Consider the following 22,506-nt stretch of genomic DNA (forward strand, 5'->3'; position numbering starts at 1 on the left):
AATTGGTTGTTTAACCGTTTACCAAACACCATTATAACAGATGTTAAAAGTTTTATTCGTTGAAAATTCATATGTTATAAAAAATCGACCCATTTGCAACATTAAAAGTGATGCATTAGTGTTGGCCACGCGCTCATCAATGCATGTCAACTCATTTTAGCCGTGTGACACGTCTCTAGTAGGATGGTGAACAAGCACTTGGTATATAGTACAATGGGCACCACGCTTGATCCACTCTAGCACCCCCCCCCCCCCCCCCCCCCCCCCCCCCCAAATAATAAATATTGTGACATGATAAACAAGCTTATGATAACGCATTTACTGTATTACTAAATTGTATATTTCATGTAGTGTAATGATATCCTGATTATTATTCTAAATAGATTATCCTGATTATTATTCTAAAAAGGGAAAATGATACTTTTTCCTCCTTAGTTATATACTTATAGCATTTTTTCTCCTTAAATTATTGAAGTGGCTGTTTTTCCTCCTGAAATGTTAAATGGACATATTTACCCTTAAACTAAATATTTAATTTATTTTTTTTCTCCAACAAATTATGACCATAATTTGGTTCAAACTAAACAAACAATATAGCAACCAAACCGAAATATTTCAATTACAATTTAGAATCGAAATTCGATATTTAGAGTTTATTAAAATCGTGAACCGGAATGGACGGTTCATGTTCTGAACTGAAAAAATAAAATACATTTATTGTTGAATTTAGACTATTTTAAAATAAAAAAATAAAATTTTAAAATAAAGACGGTTTAAAATTGCGAATCAGATCCGGAACCGCCGGTTCACGATTCAAGATTCAATTTTTTTGATACATAATTTTAATAAATTGACATTTAAATATTGAGTTCTAGATCTGAATTATAACCGTAAACTATTAATTCGATTGCTTTAATATCCGGTTCAATTCAAACCGAACTGTGGTCATCCCTACGTATACGCAATAATTTGTTGGAGTAATAAAATAAAAAAATGTTTACTTTAAGGGTATAAATGTCAATTTAATATATTAGGGGGAAAAGGCACCACTTTTAGAATAACTGAGGGTGCTAATGTGCTTACTTAAATAATTGAGGGGGAAAAATGCTATAAGTATATAACTCAGGGGTAAAAAGTGCTATTTTTCCTTCTAAAAATGTACTATGTTGTAAATAATTATAAATAATTTTTTTTAAAAAGTAATCTATTTCATTTTCCGTCATAGTAGTTGTATTGTAAATTAAAAAATGCAACAAAACAAAATTTATAATGAGTAAAACATGTATAATTTATATTTTAATTTTTACTACTTTGAATTTGCTGGGTCACGAGACTCACGACTAGTACATAATTCCTTAATATAGCACACAATCACACATACACAAGTGAAACTTTGATATTGTAGTTTCATTAGTTGCTCGTTTACCATCAACCTAAAATGTTAAATTAGGCAAAAATTTGAAATAAGACCGTCTCACATATCTCAATTTACGAGATGGGTCGGATCTTTGATTAATGAGATCAAAGATTTGGCCCATTAATTAAAGATATGACCCGTTTCATGATTGAGACCCGTGAGACAGTTTCACACAAACAGAACCGTTTCTAAGAAAATAGTCTATAAAAAATTTATCATTTTAATTTTCACTAGAAAAGTGACATTCTTCTTCTTCGGATATATTTAGATGTAAAATTATTAACCAATCTATTGAGTATTTCTTACAATATACTTGATGGTAAATAAGATTTCAACCACTTCAACTTTAAAAAATTTTTAATCATAAAACAACAGTAATGCAAATAGTCAAGACTATTTGATATTGCAATTGTAGCATCAAAATACAAGAAATTAGATTGTTATTCACCTATCAAAAAATTAAATTCCTAACTGAATTGCTAATTTAAAACTCTGAATAAAATTAATGAATTAAAATATTGGGAAAATGACACTTTTTCCTCCTGTGTTATATATCTATAGCATTTCCCCCCCTAAATTATTGAAGTGGCTGTTTTTCCCCTTAAATGTTAAATGGACATATTTACCCTTAAACTAAATATTTAATTTTTTTTCTCCAACAAATTATGACCATAATTTGGTTCAAACCAAACAAACACTATAGCAACCAAACCGAAATATTTCAATTACAATTTAGAATCGAAATTCGATATTTAGAGTTTATTAAAATCGTGAACCGGAACGGACGGTTCATGTTCCGAACTGAAAAAATAAAATACATTTATTGTTGAATTTATACTATTTTAAAATAAAAAATAAGATTTTAAAATAAAGACGGTTCAAAATCGCGAATCAAATCCGGAACCGCCGGTTCACGGTTCAAGATTCAATTTTTTTGATACATACTTTTAATAAATTGACATTTAAATATTGGGTTCTAGATTTGAATTATAACTGAAAACTATTAATTCGATTGCTTTAGTATCTGGTTCAATTCAAACCGATCCGTGGTCATCCCTACGTATACGCAATAATTTGTTGGAGTAGTAAAATAAATAAAATGTTTACTTTAAGGGTATAAATGTCAATTTAATATATCATGGGGAAAAAGCACCACTTTTAGAATAATTGAGGGGGCTAATGTGCTTACCTAAATAATTGAGGGAGAAAAAGTGCTATAAGTATATAATTCAGAGGCAAAAAGTGTCATTTTCTCTAAAATATTTAACTTACACACTTTCATCTGTGAGGAATAAAAAAATTGAGAATGTCAAATACACAAACAACGCACTTCAAATTAATGATTACTGAGACAGAATTGCTGCGTTGTGAATATAAATCTTGCGTGTATGCATTATAATAGGAATAAGAGTAATGTTTGACTCTTTATATATAATAATTTTACAATAGTCAAATAGGTCCGCTTCAATTTTTATAAATTATAGTACTATAACTTTATATGTAAATCAAATTCTTTGGAATTAGAAATATAAACTTTTTAGAATTTTAGACCGTTTTAATTTCTTCATACATAAGTCAAACCAACATTAAGATATAAAACATAAATATACAATAATATATATATATATATATATATATATATATATATATATATATATATATATATTAATAAAAGTGCCCTCAAAAATTTTGGGGCACAAAGGCTATATGCTTACTTAGAGCCGTCAAAATGGGTTTAGCCCGCCGGACTTTTCCGCCCCGCCCGCCAAAAGGGCGGGGTGAGCTCGTGTTTTTGAATCCCGTTTTAAAAACGGACTTTTTTGCCCGCCCTCCTTAGTCAGCCGGGCTAGTCCGCCAGGCCGCCTCTTTTTTTTTTTTTTTTTTTTTTAATTAATTAATTAATTATATATATATATATATATATATATATATATATATATATATATATATATATATATATATATATATATAATATGTATAATATAATAATATAAATAATAGTGTCGGTTATTCGGTGACCGTGATTATTACACCTTCATAAACGATAAATAACCGAATAGTCGAATAATCGAATTTTTTTTTGTCTTATAACCGATAATCGATCGATAACGAAAATTATCGGTCGGTTCGGTTATCGATTATCAGTTTTTCGATAATTATACTTACCCCTATTGGTGTCATTGTTGTCATAATGTGATGAACGAATTTATGTTATTTTCTTATGAATAAGTGTTTTAAGTAGATAGCAATTAAGTTATTAACATAGTCACATTAGAGTTTAGATTTTATGGACACATCACACATGATTAAAAAAAAAACAGGCGGGCTTTGGCGGGGCACGCAGGCTTAAGGCGGGGCGGGGCGGGCTGCCCCTACCTAGGCCCATATTCTTGGCGGGCTAAACCGCCAGCCTGCATTGACAGCTCTATGCTTACTGTTGCTATACATACATTTGGGGCCCCCAGAATTTGGGGGCCCTGTGCGCAAGCCCTGGCCAAACATGGCTAGGGACGGCCCTGCACACAAATGTAGCCGTTAAATTATTTAAAAGGATAAATGTCAAAGAAGCCTTTGAACTATTCATAAAAGTGTAATTAAGCACTCAAATTATTAAATAACTAAATAAAAAACTCCTATTACACACTTGAACTTAAAAGGTAAATGCAATTAATAATTAATTTCATCTGACCTATTATTGCTTGTAACCTCATAGCACGTTTGGTTCACAGAATGAATTTTGAGGTAATAGGAATGCTATTCCATAAGGAATGGAATATGCAAGGAATAGAATAGGAATTGTATTCTATTGTTTGGTTCGCGGAATGAATAAACTTTAGGAATTATATTACACTGCTTGGTTGATTTAAGGAATAGAAATGAAATATGTTTTAAAAGACATAAATACCCTTATAAAAATATGTGATGGTGGTGGTGGCGGTGGTGGTGGTGGCGGCGGTGGTGGTGGTGGCGATGATGGTGGCGGTGGTGGTGATGGTGGTGGTGGTGGTGGTGCTGGGGTGGTAGTGGCGGTGGCAGTGCTGGGGGCGACGGTGGTGGTGGTGACGGTGACGGTTGTGGCAGTGGTGGTGAGGGCGGCGACGGTGGTGGCGGTGATGGTGCTGGGGTGGTAGTGGTGGTAGCGGTGGTGGCAGTGGTGGGGGTAGCGGTGGTAGTGGGGGCGGCGACAGTTGTGGCGATGGTGGTGGCAGCGGCGGCGACGGTGATGGTGGTGATGGCGACGACGATGGTGAAATATGATAAATTTATATATATGATAAAAAGAATTAGGTTAAAGAAAGGGGTAAAAAAGAAAAATGATTTTAAAATCCTGAGCATTCAGTAATAGGCTAATACCAGGGGGGCCTATTCCGTGAACCAAACGGGCCATCAAAGTTAAAGTTGATTGGAGTGTTACTGACGACTTTAATGCCCAATTTCACATAATATAACAATAATTTATTGGATTTTTTTTTTTAAAGTTTGTGGTCAAGCTTTAAATTTTACTATTATTGATAATAATAATAATAATAATATAATAATAATAATAATAATAATAATAATAATAATATAATAATAATAATAATAATAATAATAATAATAATAATAATCTACAAATTTAATAAGAGCGAATAATGTTAGGCCCTTAACTGGAACAAAAAAAATGTCGGTACTAATTGTTTCTTAACATGAATGGTTCATATTATTTTGATTTTAGTATCTTTTAATGATTTTTCTACAAATCTAAAACTTCATACTCCATAATCTCATTGGATGATGAATCCTTCTATGATACCACCAATAACCCAATTGCACATGACACACTATCAATAACAAAAAAATAAAAATAAAAAAAATAAAGACATGTACTGAAGATGAAAACAATAACAATGCTATCCAAAAGAGAATTAGAAAATTTTAAACCAAAAAGAGTATTTATTTAGACTATCGCTTTTAGACTTAGTACTTAGATTAGTGTTATTACAAAATTGCAAATATTTATTTTTGTGACAGTTATATATAATCAACCTCTCATATATTATCTAGCATTTATATACTTTAAATTACCGGTTTGTAAGATAAATAGTTCATAGCACAACTAAGATCTCAGTCATATATACAACAAAACAAATCTAAAACTTCATACTCCATAATCTCATTGCATGATGAATCCTTCTATGATACCACCAATAACCCAATTGCACATGACACACTACCAATAATAATAATAATAATAATAATAAAGACATGTACTGAAGATGAAAACAATAACAATGCTACCCAAAATAGAATTAGAAAAATTTAAACAAAAAAGAGTATTTATTTAGACTATCGATTTTAAACTTAGTACTTAAGATTAGCGTCATTACAAAGTTGCAAACATTTATTTTGTGACAGTTATATATAATCAACCTCTCATATATTATCTTGCATTTATATACTTTAAATTACCGATTTAAATAAACATCTTCTATATAATATTTTATTAATATATTTTGAAATACTTATTTAAAAATAAGTATTGGGCATTATCCTATTCGCGCAAAGCGCGTAGAAAAACTAGTAATAATAGACATGACAATTTTATTATTTTTATGTAATTTTTTTGTTGAAATGATATGATATCATAATTTTAATTAATTGGAAGGTGAAAAAACTTGATCTAATGGCACATGTTAAATTTGGATTAATTGGAAGGTAGAGAATTGGTGGAACGGTGGGTTCCCCTCTTACGAACGACACGGTCCACCAAGTGGAGAGTATTTAGGTGGTTAGTGGCTACGACGGCCTTCTTCCTTTGACGATCCATCCGTCAAAACCACACATCCCAACACCTCTCTTTTCTTCGCCTTCGCTGCAGCACTCCCAAAGGTTCATTCTTCAATCCCATCCCATGCGTTATTTTCTGATTTCTTTAGATCTGTTTCTTCATCTCTCATGCAATTCAACTCTGAAAACTTTACAAAGTAAAATGAGAAGGGTAATTTGAATCCGAGGGGCATCCTTCTCCTCTTTGTAATCTGGGTCGGATACCCATGGCTTAAAAACTCAGTAGGAAATTCTCAAGTTTTGCTTGTCTGCTTTCAAGGGTAGAAACAATTTTGCACCTTTTTTCTTTGATTAAGCTTTTTGTTGCAAAATTTGACTTAAGGATTGGCGCTTTAGCTTCTAAAGTTCCTAACTTGGACGGATTAATCAATGTATGGCCTGTTAAACTGTTTGAATTTGCTAGTTTGGAGTTTGGATCTGGTTTATGCTACTCTTGGGGGTAGTTTTTTATGGTTCTCTAGTTTCTACTCCCCTTGTCCTGGTAATGTAACATTTATTTTATTTTTGGTGGGAGATGTGGACCTTAAGAGAAACAAGTGTTTACTGGTTTGTAACTGGAAATACATAAACTAAGTACTCTGCATAATATATTGATTCCTATTCAGTTTTGTGGGATAGGTTTTGGGGCCACTGTTTAGGATTATTCCTGTCCTGGTGGGTCAATCCCTTTTTAGGTGTCTCTTTCAGATTTGAGATCAATCATTGTATTCTGCTTTCTTGTTCTCAATTTTACAAATTTGTGATTTTGAATAGGATTTTTTAGAATGTTCTTGAAGGATGTAGTTTGGATACAGTCTTGTCTTGTCCATATGGATTCTATTGTAGGTTTGAAAGTCAATGTAGTTCGGGGCTTCGGGCTAAATGTTGATGGGAGAGAAGTCGAGTATTTTGAGAACAGTTCTATGTTTATGCAACTTGTGCAAGAAATTGATTAGATTAAATATGTTGCATTTGTTATCATAGATTACTAATTTGGAAAAATGTCTGGAGATTTACTGCTATGTCCTCTTTGATATTGAGAAACATAATAAATACGGAGTATTCTATTTTTAATTTTGCCATTGACTTGTATGACAGGTTTGATTTCCGTATCTTGATGAATTCAAGCATTACTGTGGCATCTGTGGTTTCCTCTAAAGTGGGAAACAAGACCGACTTCTTTTTCTGGGTTCTCGCTTGCTTGCTTTTGAAGTGCTTTAAGACCCATACTCTCCACGTAGACCTGTATTTGATTACAGGAATTGAAAGGATATCATTGGTTGTTCTAACTTTTGAACCATTTAGAAAGACTAAGGTGTAGGCTTCTTGGTATCCGGCCATCTGCATCCTTTGACCAGTATCGTTATTTGCAAGCATGGTTTCTTCTCAGCTCCCTTCTGTGGCAAAATCTTACATGCCAAAATCCTTCAGGAATGATTTCCTTCCACCCCTTAGTTCTCCTGATGTTCCCGCAGAGCAGGTTGAGTTGGACTTTTCTGATGTTTTCGGTCCTCTTCCAGTTCAAGCTTTAAACGAACCTAGTAATGGGATATCTGAAGGTACTACCCCACCAGCTAATATGAACGAGCTTGTGTATGATGATCCCGAGGTTATCTGCAACCGATCGCATTCCTTGGTTGGTCCTTCGTCATTTGTAAGTCAATCTTTGAAGCTTGGCAGGCTCACCCTTCATGAAACAGAAGATTCGGTTGAACTGATAGAGAGTTTAATTGGCGAAACAATTAAAGAAGATCAGGAGCTCAATGATTCAATTGCTCAGGAGCCTGATTCTCGGACAATTGGCCTTGAAGATTTTGAAGTCATGAAAGTTGTCGGGCAGGGTGCGTTTGGAAAAGTTTTTCAAGTGAAAAAGAAGGGAACATCAGAAATTTATGCAATGAAGGTCATGAGGAAGGACAAGATTATGGAGAAGAACCATGCAGAATATATGAAAGCAGAGAGGGATATCTTGACAAAGATGGATCACCCCTTTGTTGTCCAGCTTAGATATTCATTTCAGGTAAATTTGAGTAACTTATATCTCTGTTACATGATTTACCTTTTTCTAACACATTCTATAAACTACTACTTTGAGCATTAGCACAGGAATCTTCTTAGAACGTCAAATCTGTATTTCAAAATTTCATTTTCAATATTGCTGTAATTTTCATCGTACAGACAAAATATAGACTTTACCTTGTGCTGGACTTCATTAATGGTGGACACCTATTCTTTCAGCTTTACCGTCAAGGCCTTTTCAGGTATCTTAATTTTCTGTCCCTTGTTACGTTCTTGAGAATTGGGGTTATGATGTAACACTTGTTTGATGTCTCAGAGAGGATCTTGCGCGTATATATACAGCAGAAATCGTATCAGCAGTGTCTCACCTTCATGGAAATGGCATAATGCACAGAGATCTCAAACCAGAAAACATCCTACTGGATGCAGATGGCCATGTATAGTCCCGATCTCTCCTTAGTGTGTCTCCCCCACTATCTCTTCCTAGAGAGAAGTTCTGAAATTTGCATTCGCATTCACACAATTCACATGCTTGTTTGTTATCACTTTGTGATTCCGGTTTATTCCATTTTAGGCCATGCTAACGGACTTTGGACTAGCAAAGGAATTCGAGAAGGATACGAGGTCAAACTCCATGTGTGGAACAGTAGAGTATATGGCACCTGAAATCATTCTTGGGAAAGGCCATGATAAGGCGGCAGATTGGTGGAGCGTTGGAATTCTGTTGTTTGAGATGCTTACTGGAAAGGTATGTTCTCAAACTTTCTTGTTTACAAGAAGGCAAGGAAGGTGGGGGCAACCCCAACCAAGTTGGTCGGGTTGTTGGCTTGGTAACCACAAGGTTTCAAGTTCGACTCCCATTGAGAGCGACTTATTAACTTTCTTGGTTTGAGCCAGTCAGCTATGGGCAACCTAGGCTGGTTTACCTCCTTGCTGGCTAGGGTCACAAGGCAAGGTTAATATTGTTTGAAAACTCAATTCCATTTTTACCTGCTTTTGACATTTTTTGCATGATTTTCAGCCTCCTTTTATTGGCAACAGAGAGAAAGTTCAGCAGAAAATAATTAAGGAGAAACTCAAGATGCCATCGTTTTTGACTAGCGAGGCACATTCTCTACTGAAAGGGGTAATTCCACGTTATAATCTCGTTTTTTTTTTTTTTTGGGGGGGGGGGGGGGTGGGGGGTGGTCAGACCACGAGGTGTCCAGAGCAGGTCCTAACTGTCACCGGCCCGGCCCAATTAAGGGGGAAAGTGCTGGCCATATTGTTTTTTCCATACGAGGGGGTTTGAACTCCCGACCTCTCTTAAGGGATAAGAGTGTATTTTTAACCTGACCAAGCTGGTTACGTTATAATCCCGTTTAGTGTTTTTAAACTGCGTTTCACTCTACCAGTTAGTATCCAAAGGCTCGTATTATGAAGTCTGCAAAAACATCAATGCCTTTCGTTTCTAAATTGGATCAACAAATGTCGTGTTCTAATTGAGTTATACTCCCTTTGTTTGGCTAACACTTTCCATTACCATAATATTAACAAAGCTTCTCCTATATCTTTAGCTACTGTCAAAGGACCCCAGTAAACGCCTGGGCAGTGGGCCGAAGGGAGGTGATGAAATAAAGGGGCATAAATGGTTCAGGCCGATCAACTGGAGGAGATTAGAGGCCAGGGAAGTACAACCTAGTTTTCGTCCCGAAGTTGCTGGAAAGCACTGCATCGCCAACTTTGACAAGTGCTGGACCGATATGCCCCTGCAGGACTCTCCGGTTTCCAGTCCTAATGGCGATCACTTTCAGGGATTCACCTACGTCAGACCCGCGGCCTCCTTCCTTCAAAACAGTAGCCCTTTCTGCTAATATGCATTCATTCCATTGACAAGGATTTCGACATTTGCTTCCCTTTCTCAGTAAATTATGATGGCTTAATAGGAGCATTGAATTTGATTGTCTCAGCTTTAATTTCTGGTTTAGATTTCCTACCACCTATGATTTAGGTGCTTGTTTGACATGTCTTTTTGGTACCTAATAACGTTGTTCTTTTCAGCAATGCTTAGTGATGTTTTTACTTAATGATTTGGAGCTTGTTAGTCACTTTTTGTTCCCTACTCCCAAGTAGATGCTTTTATTTATTTATTTAATTTTTGTGATAAGAATTATTTATTTATTTAATTTTGGGATAACGTTTTTAAATATATAAATTTTATATACTAACACTACTAAATATTATAGGACAATTTCTTCTGTCCAAACAAATGAGAAGTCAAGATTTAACACTTCAAATCATAAATTACAGAACATATATGACTTTATTATTGTTCAGATCATATTACATGAACCCAGTATTAATCACAGATGATCCATGATGGTGGATAATCATTACAGTATATAAGTGATTCTAAAGCTCATCACGGCCAAGGAAAGTATCCAGCACCTGCTTCTTCTTGCAACCCCAGTGGCATTTCCATGAACACAGGGAGTTGAAAGCTCTGAGCCTCTTGGAATGCAGAGAGATAATGTCCGATGTGGAGGCAGATTTTGAGAGAACTATTGCGTACCCATCGTCCATGTACTCTGTTCCTTCAGGGAAGAGCTGCCACAGAAGGGCGCCGGCGCCCCCACCGCCTTTCTTGGTGGAGTTCAAGATGCTCTTGTACACGGTGCTGAGAATGGTGTCTCTGTAAGTGGCGTTGAAGCCGGGATCTTTCGTGCAGACGCCGAACTCGGCGAAGATGATCGGCATTCCCAGGTAGCTCTCGGCGTCTTCGATGTGGGATTGCATCCATGTCTTGGTGAACTCCACATGGGCATCTGTTATGTTCTGTGAAATCCTTCACACCAAATGAAACAGATGTTCAGAAATGCGTTCTGTCTCAACTAAAAACCGAGCTAAGTTATGGACACTCATTCATGCAGAAGGAAGAAATAAGGAAGAATGCTTTATTCATAGCTATAGAGTTTGTTACAGAAGGAAGAATATATGTTATGCTGTGACAAAAGGTAGTAATATAAATGCTATTCCTCACCAAGTGTCTGGGTAGATGTGGGCAGAAGCAAAATCAACTCCAAGAGCCATATGATTTCTGATGAAGTCTGTTCCAACTTGTGTGGCATAGGTGTTGGGGTTGAATTGAGCCCGGTTCGGCGTTGAAGGGCCATAGAAACCCTCCAACCCAATCTCCACAAGATGCTTTGGATCAATGCTCTTCACAAAGACTGCCATTTCTTGTATCCAGTTCTGCAGTAACATAACCATTCCAGTTTTGGTTTGAAAATCATGCATATTGAGGTTTTCTACCAACCGTCTAACTAAAAGTCTGAGTTGATAGTTGGATTGAACGTTACTCTACAAGGATAGAACAAACCTGCAGTTTATCTCCCGAGGGGTCTGATTCGCAGCGGGGCTCATTCATCAGCTCCCACGCGAAAATTGTAGGATCGTCTTTGTAGGTAATGTTGTTGACAGTGTTTACTCTGTTAAGCACAGCCTTCAAACAAGACATTTTTTTGGGGAGATTCTGTCAAATGTTTCAATCAAATCATGACTAAGATACATTAATCATGTTTAAGGTTACCTTAATATGGGATTTGAAGTATCCTTTGAGAGTGGGATGGGAGAAGAAGTCATCATCAGAAGTCAAATTCAGGCCTGCATCTTTTCCCCATTTCACATACTGCTTTTTGCCACCATAGGCTTCCCAGTTGTTAGCGAAGGACAGTATAAGCCTGACTTTGTACTTCTTTGCTTCGCTCACGACGAAATCCAACGCCTAAAACCCGAAAAAACAAGCACATTCTTAGCAGATGAATGGTTTATTAACCAAACCGAAATTGCAGTTTTAACATATGAGTTTATAAGGTCATGAGTTAGACTAGCTAATTGGTTGGATTCAATCTGAAGACCTTGAAGACATCTTCATCGTAAACTCCAGGCGTTTTCTGGAGAGCCCTCCACTGGCCATCATTGAAAGCCCAAGTGCGGCACACTGTCATGCCTACAGACGACGCCTGCTTAAACACCTCGGTCACTTTCCCCCGGGTCGACTGGTCTGCTGCAAACACCATTAGCCAGTAAGTGTTGAAGCCATTCACATAGAAGGGCTGGCCATTCGCCACAAACTGGTTCCCGCTCTTCTGCACCATCGTCCACTCGTCTTCCATCTCACCCCCGCGGTAACTCCTGCAAACAACACACAATTAAGCAAAACGAGCCTAATTAAGCACCCGAACCCATCACAGAAAACCAAAAGCCCGTTACCAATCCCGTTCTGCACTATCCCATGCCTCAAAACTATCACTCTTGGTGTCTGTCAATAAATACGAGTTTGACATTGCGATAAGTACTGTAAACATAACAGCCAGAAGCTGAACTTTGCAACTAAATTTAACTTGATGCTTTGCCATTTCTCAATATATTGGATTCTACATTGGGAAAGATCACTATATATATATACATATACTTCCATGTCTACACTACGTCTACTACTACGTGTGAGCAACAAGTTAATGTTGCAGAGAAGTGCCAATGCAGAAAGCTATAGCTACCTTTAAAGCAAAGATCCACTGATCCAATTTTGCTCAAGATTTCAACAGATTAAAACAAATGGTGGGACAAGATTTCTTCGATTATTCCTCTTTAAAGAAACAGTCAATTTTTTTTTTTAAACACTACGAATTTAAGGATAAAAAGGATGCAGCATAAGCAATCTACATTTAATTTCCTTAAAACTTATGATGTCTGTTTTCTTTGTGCAGCTCATATGTCTCGATCAACAGGCAATGTTTGGAGAGAATTCTGAAATTCTGAAACTAAACTAATTGTTTCCCATCACTCTATGCTACCTGTGAAATTGACATTGCCACTTTGCTTCAAAGGATAACCTTTGCAGCACACAGAAGACTTAACTAACTTGGAGTACAATCATTAACATGTTTTCTTAATCCCTTCAAATTGACATACAAGATAATCACAAACCAGTTTCTAACTTCAAAGAATCACTTCCTGGTTTGCTGCAACACAATCATGACAGTGGCATATATACCATTTCATGCAAGAAAATCAGTCAAGCTGCAGTGGCATATATACTGCTGGGTTTTTGTGATCCATACTTTCATGGGTCATTTTCTTTCTTTGTGACTAGGAAACCCACAGCCACTAACCGAGAGTGGGGTAAATCCGCCTTGTGACCCACCACAATGAGGTAAATCAGCCTAGGTTGTCCATAGTTGATCGCTTCAAACCAAGAAAGTCAATAAGTTGCTTCCACACGGAGTCGAACTTAAAAACTTATGGTTACCAAACTAACCAACTACAAGGAGATAAATCAGTTTAAATTGCTCATAACTGACCGGCTCCAAAAATTTTTTTTAAAAAAAAAACGAATAAACTGCTTCCCGTGAGAGTCGAACTTAAAAATTTGTGGTGATCAAACTTACGAAAGACCAACTTGATTATGGTTGTCCCCTCATGGGTCATTTTCATTCAGTGAACAGATATGAGAGAAAATTCAGCTGAAAAATAATCAAAGAAAAAATATATATACACAGCTCTCTCTCTCTCTCTCTCTATATATATATATACCTGAGCAACTGGTTCAAAAGGAGATGTGACATTCTGATCAACAATTGAAAGCCTCTCCAGAGATGGGTTCTGGTGGAAGAACAGCAGCAGTAACTGAATTTCTTGTGCTTACTGAGACCCATTACTGGTTACTGTGTATCTGTATTTATATTTTTAGTTTTCTGAAACCCAAGAGCTGAGCTTACAATGTACAGTTGAAGTTGCTTGGTTATAACCCTGTATTGGAAAAAATCAAAACTACGACGTCAGTAATTGCGGAAATAGTTGCTAAAATAACTATCTTTCCTAACAGAAATTGGGGCTGCTGATTTCTGCAACGATGAGTAATGAGCAAGAAGATACAGATGTCCTAAAGTGGCTGCAGTGTGGCGTGTCACGACACAAAGTTCATGCACTATACTTATGTTGTTTCAAATTGAACTTTCTTCCTTCTTTTATATGAATTATAATTATAATATGGACTACTTAGTATTTTATATGGGCTATGCACATATATGTGAAATATTAATACTCAATATTTAAATTTTAATTATATTAAAATATACTTTTTTTTTGAGTTAATTTTATTTTTGGTCCTAGATTTATGGGTGGTAATTCACATTAAGTCTTTTTTTTTTATTAGAACATTCACTTTTGGTTTTAATATTATTGTGGAATGACCATTTTTTTGTCCTTTATCAACAAAATATTTTAAATATTGTTAAATATAAGGGTATTTCAGTCTTCAATTATGATTTTTTTTTCAAAAAAATAAACATAAAATATATAATAGTTCAACCTAATTTGTATAAAAAAAAATTGAAATACCTTTGTATTTAACGACATTTAAACGATTTTGTTGAGGGATGACTAAAAATGGTCATACGGTCATACCACAATAATACTAGGACTAAATGAGTATGTTCTAATAGTAATAAAAAAAAAAGACTAAAAGTGAACTGTCACATATAAATCTAGGACAAAAAATAAAATTAATCTTTTTTTTTTTTTTTTATATTTATAGTTGTAGAATTTATAGTTATAAAGTCAGCATATCATGTCATCATTGAAAGACAAATAATTATGATATGATTAATAGTGTTAAAATAAAAATATTAGATATGATAAAATATTAAATATAAATATGGTAATATTTAATTAAAATTTATATAAAATTAAATTTATTTCTTATATTATTTCAATATATAATGTCTATACACATTATTACCATTGAAGATTATATATAAGAAAATATATTGTATATGCATGTGCATGGTAATAATTATATATAAAAAAATAATAAAAAAATAGAGATAAATAAGAGGTATAACATAGATTGAGACTTATTATGATTTTAGAAATAAATTTTATTTTTAGTGTGAGGAGATATCAACTAATTTTAGGGAGGTCAATGGAGCTAGTTTGTTCGGTCTTAGATATATTGATTTAAATTAAATTTATTGATTTTGGTTGATTTAAAATTTTCTGTTCTAATCCTACAACTTCGGGTTATCATATTTATCATATGAGTTCAACTAAAACTGTTGCCATTTTCAAAATAACATTTTAAACTCTCAATTTTAATAAATTAACACATTTACTTTTTACACTAATAAATATAAACTTATATAGTTATATATCATTCAATCAATCTAAATCTCAATTACAAATTCTAATTAAATTAATTAATTAATTAATTAATGACAAGCGCCTTGTTACTTGATACATCATTGTCTATTTCTATAAGGGAGGTTACAAGTTCAAATCTTATCCCAATTCAAGTTGATATGAATATGTTAGAGTTTACTCAAAAATTAAAAATAATTAATATATTTATGCTACAATATACTAATTATAATAAGTTTTCTTTTTGTTTTCATTAAAAATATTTAATTTTGTAAGAAATTTATTAAAATTTTATTTATAAATTTAATTAAAAAAATATTAAAGATGATGTTACATAAAAACTTTCTATATATTTTGTTCCACTATACTTTGAGCTAACTCCGAATTAAAAAGTAAAATAGCTTTTCCTCTTAAAAAAATCGATAAGAACGATGCGACATATCTAATTTTGTTTTTGTTTTTTGTTTTTTTTTTTTTTTAAAGTTTGATAGAGATCAAAATGGCGGCGTAATGTAAGACAAAAGACTATACTTTTGTCTTTATTGGGTCCAGAAGAGGAAATTAAAATGGAACATATATACTAACTGATAAGTAAGGAATTTAACTTTTTTTTTTTATTATTATAAGGAAGGGAATACCCTACATATACACACTATTGTCTCAATTGAGGTTCAAACCTTACACCTCCCACTTAGGGGAGCAATCCGATACCAATGAACTACAAGCCACTTAGTTAAGAAATTTAACTTTAATAAGTCCAAATGATAGAACTGCACCGAATTGAAGTTGAACTGCTTGACCTTTTGTCGGAATAAAGATTTGAAATACTAATAATTTTACAACCTCTTTCTGTTATGAAATAATAATTTTACAACCTCTTTCTGTTATTATGAAATAATAATGTTACAACTTCTTTATATTATTTCATTCCTACTGAGTTTATTTAACGAGAATTAAACTTGTTTATTTTAATTTTAATTTTTTTTTTATTTTTCGTTTCTCAAGTTTTCACCCACAAGGCTACCCCGCAAATTATTATGTGGATCTATGTTCAAATATTCATAATTTACATACTAAATGTTCACAATTTGTATACTACAAACACACAATATTAACATATATATAATTGATTACCTTGTTTTGTATTCACAAGTTCCTTTCAAATACTGCAGTTACACAACATTAACATATTAGGATTTTATGATCCTGTATTGTATTCACAAATTCCTTCTACAATCGTTATGTGTTTTGACTTAGAAATCCAATTTATATTCTAGAAGTTCACAATTCTAATACTAAAAACAAATAATTTATATATCGTTTAGGATCAGGGTCCACCTTGCAAGGTGGAACCTAGTCCATGGTATAACAACTCAGGCTACTCCATTCGGGCTGATGTAGTATTTTATAATGGGTCTTTAGTGATTGGGTTATCTGTACGTTTGTCTTTTCTAATATACTCCGTACAAAATATCCATTGTTGAATTGGATCACAACTGGAGGTATAGCCCAAGTTAACAAATCACAGCCCAATTACTTCTATATGGTTATACCTTGATAAAGTTGGGCTTTAAAGTATCCCAGCCCAATCCAGCGCGGCCCACTATTCTTCCCGCCGGAATCTTCTAGGCCCCACATAACGTGATAAGCATAAATGAAAGTTGATGTTATTTGGAAAAAGGGCCCACAGTCCAGCCTTTTGCCAACTCAACCCCTTCAAAATCATATAATAATTAGAAAATGCGGCGTAATTTAAAATGACGTGAGTATTAAATTAATAATTATTCAATTTGTTTTTTTTTTTTCTCTCATCTAATTATTAAAATTTTTAAAAATTTAACATATTTTATCCACATAAGTAACAATCATATTCGATAATATTATGTATGACATACATTATTATAATCGGATATTATTGATAATAGTGTTTAAATAATACATACATATACATAATTATACAATGTATTCTATTTAGTATTGATAAAGATCTTGTTTGGTAACATATGTAGTTTATCAGTCAATTTTAACTTATTTGACTATTATTAAATGTTTGATTTGATTAAACAGTCAATATAAGTGTTTAATTGATTAATTTTTTGTAACAACTTATTATTTTACAATTTAAAATTCAAAAATTTGTTTAAAGTAATTTTTTTCGATTAATTTTTTTTTTAAAATCATTTTACATATAATTAGCTATCAACTAACAGTTTATTTATTAAATATTTTTCTACAATAAGTTAATGCTATCAACTAATCAAATACACTAATGCAATCAGTTAACAACGAACGTATTTACCGAACACCTCAAAATAAAATAAACAGGAGTGGGGAAGGGGACCCACTGCAAACGCGTTCACCACACCGCCGATTCGTGCTGCTCTGTCCCGTCCTGTCATCCAACTATACGCGCAAGCGGCGGTTGGGATTATTTACATCAAAGAATGAACGCCCACGGTGAAGGGCACAACGGTCATTCCACCCAGCTGCAAGGCCAGAAATCCAGAATTAATGGATGTAGTAGTTAGTGCTTCCAATACATGTCTCCTTCTTTTATGTTCATATGAAAAAGCTACTCAAAATATATTCCTAATTTCTCTCTCTCTCTCTCTCTAAGCTCATCTCAGTTCTTCACATTTTCTTCTCTCTCTGATTTCAACGCAGCATTGGGTTTGGGGATCAACCCGGGAATGGCTTGAAGTTTACTTTTCTCTCTTGAACTTGGATCTCTCCCTTTGCTCACTCATCTCTCAGGTAATTTGCTGCTCAAATTCATCTTTTTCTTCTCTTTAGCTGCTTCATTTGAATGGATCTTGCAAGTTCCATTCATACTTAGATTCAAAGAACATCAAAATCTAAGCTTTTGTTTTTTCATTTTTCTTAGCTGTCTCAGCTTATTTTTCATCTCTCTTCGTGGATGTCTTACCTTTCTCTGATGAGTACAGTTAAAAGGCTATAAATAAATAAAAATTTATTCTTTAAATTGTCTGGGCATTTTCCCATTCCAGTTAGAACTTATAGCAGTGAAAAAAAATAGAAGTCTCTTCTTTTGGGAATCATAGCTGTTTGTTTAATCTTATTTACCGTGAATATTGGAAGATTCATGCTAATTGAAGCATGTGCTCCATCTCAACTAAAAAGCCTAATCTTATAGTTATAGTGCCTAAGCTTATAGTTATAGTTGGATTGGTCTGGCTCTGGCTCTGATACCAAATTGAAGCATGTGCTCCATCTCAACTGAAAGCCTAAGCTGATAGTTGGATTGCACGTTAATGGCTATATGCTCAACAATGCTGATTTCGACATTTTCTGCTATTACCGTGTGGTTTGGTTTGGTTGATATCTGCATAAACCCTGACCTGTGTTTGATGTGTGTTGCATTAATTGCTTGTAGTTGAAGTAATGATTGGGATTTGTTGCTGATTTCATTGCAGAAACTTGTGTTGACTTTTCCCAGCTAGTTTACTGTGGTTGAGCATTGTCTCAGCTCATTCATGGCTGCGGATAAGTCTTTCCTTGTAGTCTTGAGCTTTGTTTTACTGGCGTTGCTTCGAGTGTCTTTGGCTGCGGATTATGTGCCGACTGATAAGATTCTATTGAATTGTGGAGGCCCTGATGGGGTTACTGATCAAGATAATAGGAAATGGACCACAGATGTTGGGTCTAAGTTCCTCCTGGGCACGGGGAAGTCGAGTACCTCCTCTGCTGATTCTCAGAAACCGTCTGTCCCCCAAGTTCCTTTTATGACAGCCCGAACATTCCAATCCGAGTTCACCTATAGTTTCCCGGTGGCATCTGGGAGGAAGTTTCTTCGCCTGTATTTCTATCCTGCGTCTTATAATGGCCTCAATGCCACCAATTCAGTGTTCTCGGTGAGAGTTGGAGAGTATACCCTTCTGAAGAACTTCAGTGCAGGCCAGACTACTGAAGCTCTGAACTTCGATTTTTTGGTGAAGGAGTTCTCCGTTAATGTCCCAGGCGAGACTCTGAATGTGACTTTCACGCCATCCCCAAACAGCCCCAACTCTCTTGCGTTTGTGAATGGGATCGAGGTTGTTTCGCACCCCGATATTTATAACACTGCAGATGGATCTACTATGATTGTTGGACAAAATTCTCCACTGAACATTGATAATAGTACTGCACTCGAGAGCATTTATCGGGTGAATGTCGGTGGCAATGTCATATCGCCATCGAGTGATACTGGGATGTTTAGGTCCTGGGATGAAGATTCGAAGTATATATTTTCAGCGGGGACTGGGGTCACGGAGACTGCAGATGATTATAATATGACAATCAGCTATCCTCCGGGAATGCCAACTTATGTTGCCCCGGTGGAGGTCTATAAAACTCTTCGATCAATGGGTCCAAATGCAAGTGTTAATGCGAATTACAATTTGACATGGTATTTTCCGGTTGATTCGGGGTTCTTCTACCTTGTCAGGCTCCACTTCTGTGAGTTCACTACCATTATTACCGAAATCAACGAGAGGGTTTTCATCATCTACCTGAACAATCAAACTGCAGAGCCGGGAGCTGATGCAATTGCTTGGGCAGGTAAAAATGGAGTTCCCAAGTATAAGGATTATGGGGTGTTTGTTCCTAAAGGGGATCCACAGGTAGATCTTTGGCTTGCACTACATCCAAAACCGGGGTCTACTTATTTGGATGCGATTTTGAATGGATTGGAAATATTTAAAGTAAATGGCACTCTGGGAAATCTTGCTGGCCCCAATCCAGTCCCATCTGTGCAATCAAAAATCGAACCATTTATTCCATCTTCGATATCAGGAAAGTCGGGGAAGAATCATAAAGCAGCTATTGGTGGAGGGATTGGTGGTGGAATTGCTGTTGCCTTACTACTCATTGGATTAGTCATTTGTTTCGTCTCCCGAAAACGTAGCCACGGGAAGGATACAAGTACGAGCGATGCACAATCCGGTTGGCTTCCTCTTTCCTTGTACGGGAATTCACATTCTGCTGGTTCTGCTAAGACGAACACCACGGGAAGTTACACCTCCTCGTTACCATCGAACCTTTGCCGCCACTTTTCATTCGCTGAGATCAAAGCTGGCACTAAGAACTTTGATGAAGCTCTTGTTCTTGGAGTAGGGGGTTTCGGGAAAGTATATCGGGGAGAAATTGATGGTGGCACGAAAGTTGCTATTAAACGTGGTAACCCATTGTCAGAACAAGGTATTCACGAATTTCAAACTGAAATCGAAATGCTTTCTAAGCTTCGCCACCGCCACCTTGTATCTTTGATTGGATACTGCGAAGAGAACTGTGAAATGATCCTTGTCTATGACTACATGGCATATGGAACCCTTCGCGAGCACCTCTACAAGACCCAAAAGCCTCCATTGCCATGGAAGCAAAGGCTCGAGATTTGCATAGGTGCTGCTCGTGGATTACACTATCTTCACACGGGTGCCAAGCATACGATCATCCACCGGGATGTGAAAACCACTAACATCCTCTTGGATGAGAAGTGGGTGGCAAAAGTGTCTGATTTCGGGTTGTCGAAGACAGGTCCCACTTTGGATCACACCCATGTAAGTACTGTAGTTAAGGGTAGTTTTGGGTATCTGGATCCCGAGTACTTCAGAAGACAGCAACTCACTGAAAAGTCAGATGTCTATTCATTTGGTGTGGTACTTTTCGAGATTTTGTGTGCCCGCCCTGCATTGAACCCAACCCTCCCCAAGGAGCAAGTGAGCTTAGCAGAATGGGCTTTCCATTGCCATAAGAAGGGCATTCTTGATCAAATCACAGACCCTTATTTGAAGGGCAAGATTGCACCCGAATGCTTCAAGAAATTCGCGGAGACAGCAGTGAAGTGTGTAGCTGATGTTGGAACGGATAGGCCCTCGATGGGCGATGTTCTTTGGAACCTCGAATTCGCTCTACAACTTCAAGAGAGCGCAGAGGAAAGCGGCAAAGGGGGGCTCGGAGGAATAGACATCGAAGAGGGCTTTGATGTGACTTGTAAAGACAAGAAGGACCCCGAGGCATCCCCTGGTTTTGATGCAAGCATGACTGATACACAAAGCAGCGGGATATCGATGAGCATTGGTGGCCGGAGTCTCGCCAGTGAAGACTCAGACGGGTTGACACCCAGCGCCGTCTTCTCTCAGATCATGAACCCGAAGGGACGTTGAGTCTTGAAACAAACACTGCCCGCCACCCACCCGCTCTCAATCCAAGGTAAGGCAATGCACTATCACGAGGTTAAGCTTTAAAGGCTTGATCTTTAATTTGTAGTTTGTACTATCTTTATTCTTTTTACTCATAAATTTATTATATTTGTATTGATATAATATCCTTTAATTCCCCTTTGTAAGTTGTATCTACAGCTACTCGGTATGATATAAGTCTGATACTTTGTACCCACAACTTTGAAGAGCTTGTTCCTTTGATACTTTGATCTTAATTGTGTTTACTTTTAAAGTGAATTGCTAATATATAAGTGTAAGTTAACGCCTTAACGAGGCGTTTGTTAGTGGTTTATCTTACAAGGGGTACCATGATTCACAGAATAATTTGCCATTATAAACAGCTTTCTTTAAGAAGAGTTTGAGGATTTGAAAAGATTGTGGCCTTGTATCATACTTGTAAAAATAATATTTAAGAAGTGTGAATGGGTTGATTTGGACAATTGTGAAATGTTGGCACTCATTATTTTAATGTATACAGATCGGTCCACACTGAGATTTGATAATGTTGGCAAATTGAAAGCGATTGATTAGGTGATTTGTCAATGTTTAAGTGTTAGCATATGATAATGCTGAAGGTACAACATTAATGGTGCATACCATGTTACTAAACAGTTGGCCACCTCTTTGACTTTTCTTCGTGTATGAACCCACTATTGCCTGGTACAACACACTTTTTGGTGGCATAGTAATATGAATTCAAGAATACAAACACTCCATAAGTTCTCGAGTAATTCAATTGGTTCTTGGGTACTAAATTATCGAGAATGATATGTGATTGAATTTTGATAGCTGTAGTGTAAAAGTTTCACCTTCTTATTGGGATAGTTCTTTAATCTTTATAGGCACCACTGCTCTTCCCATTTAATG

At 35.6% G+C, this 22,506-nt stretch overlaps 3 protein-coding genes across 7 annotated transcripts; 2 read left to right on the forward strand and 1 right to left on the reverse strand.

Annotated features, from left to right (window-relative positions):
* The first annotated feature begins 6,155 nt into the window (after positions 1-6,155).
* On the forward strand, positions 6,156-10,311 carry LOC109158945 (serine/threonine-protein kinase AtPK2/AtPK19-like). Of its 2 annotated transcripts, none has more exons than XM_019306880.1 (7): positions 6,156-6,286; positions 7,322-8,243; positions 8,402-8,484; positions 8,559-8,679; positions 8,817-8,990; positions 9,264-9,388; positions 9,601-10,311. In XM_019306880.1, exons 2-7 carry the CDS (start codon positions 7,599-7,601, stop codon positions 9,605-9,607), a joined length of 1,155 nt encoding a protein of 384 aa, XP_019162425.1. In that variant the 5' UTR covers positions 6,156-6,286; positions 7,322-7,598; the 3' UTR covers positions 9,608-10,311. The 2 variants fall into 2 exon arrangements, with proteins under 2 accessions (XP_019162425.1, XP_019162424.1); XM_019306879.1 differs by having other exon boundaries at positions 6,166-6,286; positions 9,264-9,368; positions 9,799-10,311.
* A 210-nt stretch (positions 10,312-10,521) lies between these two features.
* Positions 10,522-13,981, reverse strand: LOC109158946 (mannan endo-1,4-beta-mannosidase 6). Of its 4 annotated transcripts, none has more exons than XM_019306883.1 (6): positions 13,817-13,981; positions 12,139-12,415; positions 11,811-12,005; positions 11,601-11,723; positions 11,262-11,473; positions 10,522-11,066 (listed from the first exon to the last, which is right to left on the reverse strand). In XM_019306883.1, the coding sequence occupies exons 1-6, from the start codon at positions 13,936-13,938 to the stop codon at positions 10,634-10,636; spliced, it is 1,362 nt and encodes a 453-aa protein (XP_019162428.1). In that variant the 5' UTR covers positions 13,939-13,981; the 3' UTR covers positions 10,522-10,633. The 4 variants fall into 4 exon arrangements, with proteins under 4 accessions (XP_019162428.1, XP_019162429.1, XP_019162427.1 ...); XM_019306884.1 differs by lacking the exon at positions 13,817-13,981 and adding an exon at positions 12,781-12,839; XM_019306882.1 differs by lacking the exon at positions 13,817-13,981 and adding an exon at positions 12,500-12,660.
* A 3,986-nt stretch (positions 13,982-17,967) lies between these two features.
* LOC109158943 (receptor-like protein kinase FERONIA) lies at positions 17,968-21,871 on the forward strand. Its single transcript, XM_019306876.1, has 2 exons — positions 17,968-18,175; positions 18,856-21,871. Exon 2 carries the CDS (start codon positions 18,916-18,918, stop codon positions 21,580-21,582), a length of 2,667 nt encoding a protein of 888 aa, XP_019162421.1. The 5' UTR covers positions 17,968-18,175; positions 18,856-18,915; the 3' UTR covers positions 21,583-21,871.
* The last annotated feature ends 635 nt before the right edge of the window (positions 21,872-22,506 follow it).

This window comes from Ipomoea nil, unplaced genomic scaffold (genome assembly GCF_001879475.1).
Source record: "Ipomoea nil cultivar Tokyo-kokei standard unplaced genomic scaffold, Asagao_1.1 scaffold2826, whole genome shotgun sequence".
In the NCBI taxonomy this organism is placed as follows: domain Eukaryota; kingdom Viridiplantae; phylum Streptophyta; class Magnoliopsida; order Solanales; family Convolvulaceae; genus Ipomoea; species Ipomoea nil.

Bases quoted from the DNA above. Each gene is read 5' to 3' on its own strand.
- LOC109158945 (XM_019306879.1), top strand. From the start codon at position 7,599: ATGGTTTCTTCTCAGCTCCCTTCTGTGGCAAAATCTTACATGCCAAAA. The intron at 8,244-8,401 runs GTAAATTTGAGT...TTCATCGTACAG, and splicing joins AGCTTAGATATTCATTTCAG to ACAAAATATAGACTTTACCT. The intron at 8,680-8,816 runs GTATAGTCCCGA...ATTCCATTTTAG, and splicing joins TACTGGATGCAGATGGCCAT to GCCATGCTAACGGACTTTGG.
- LOC109158946 (XM_019306881.1), bottom strand. From the start codon at position 12,639: ATGGCAAAGCATCAAGTTAAATTTAGTTGCAAAGTTCAGCTTCTGGCT. The intron at 12,416-12,493 runs GTAACGGGCTTT...TGTTGTTTGCAG, and splicing joins GATAGTGCAGAACGGGATTG to GAGTTACCGCGGGGGTGAGA. The intron at 11,724-11,810 runs GTAACCTTAAAC...TCTTGTTTGAAG, and splicing joins ACTTCAAATCCCATATTAAG to GCTGTGCTTAACAGAGTAAA.
- LOC109158943 (XM_019306876.1), top strand. From the start codon at position 18,916: ATGGCTGCGGATAAGTCTTTCCTTGTAGTCTTGAGCTTTGTTTTACTG.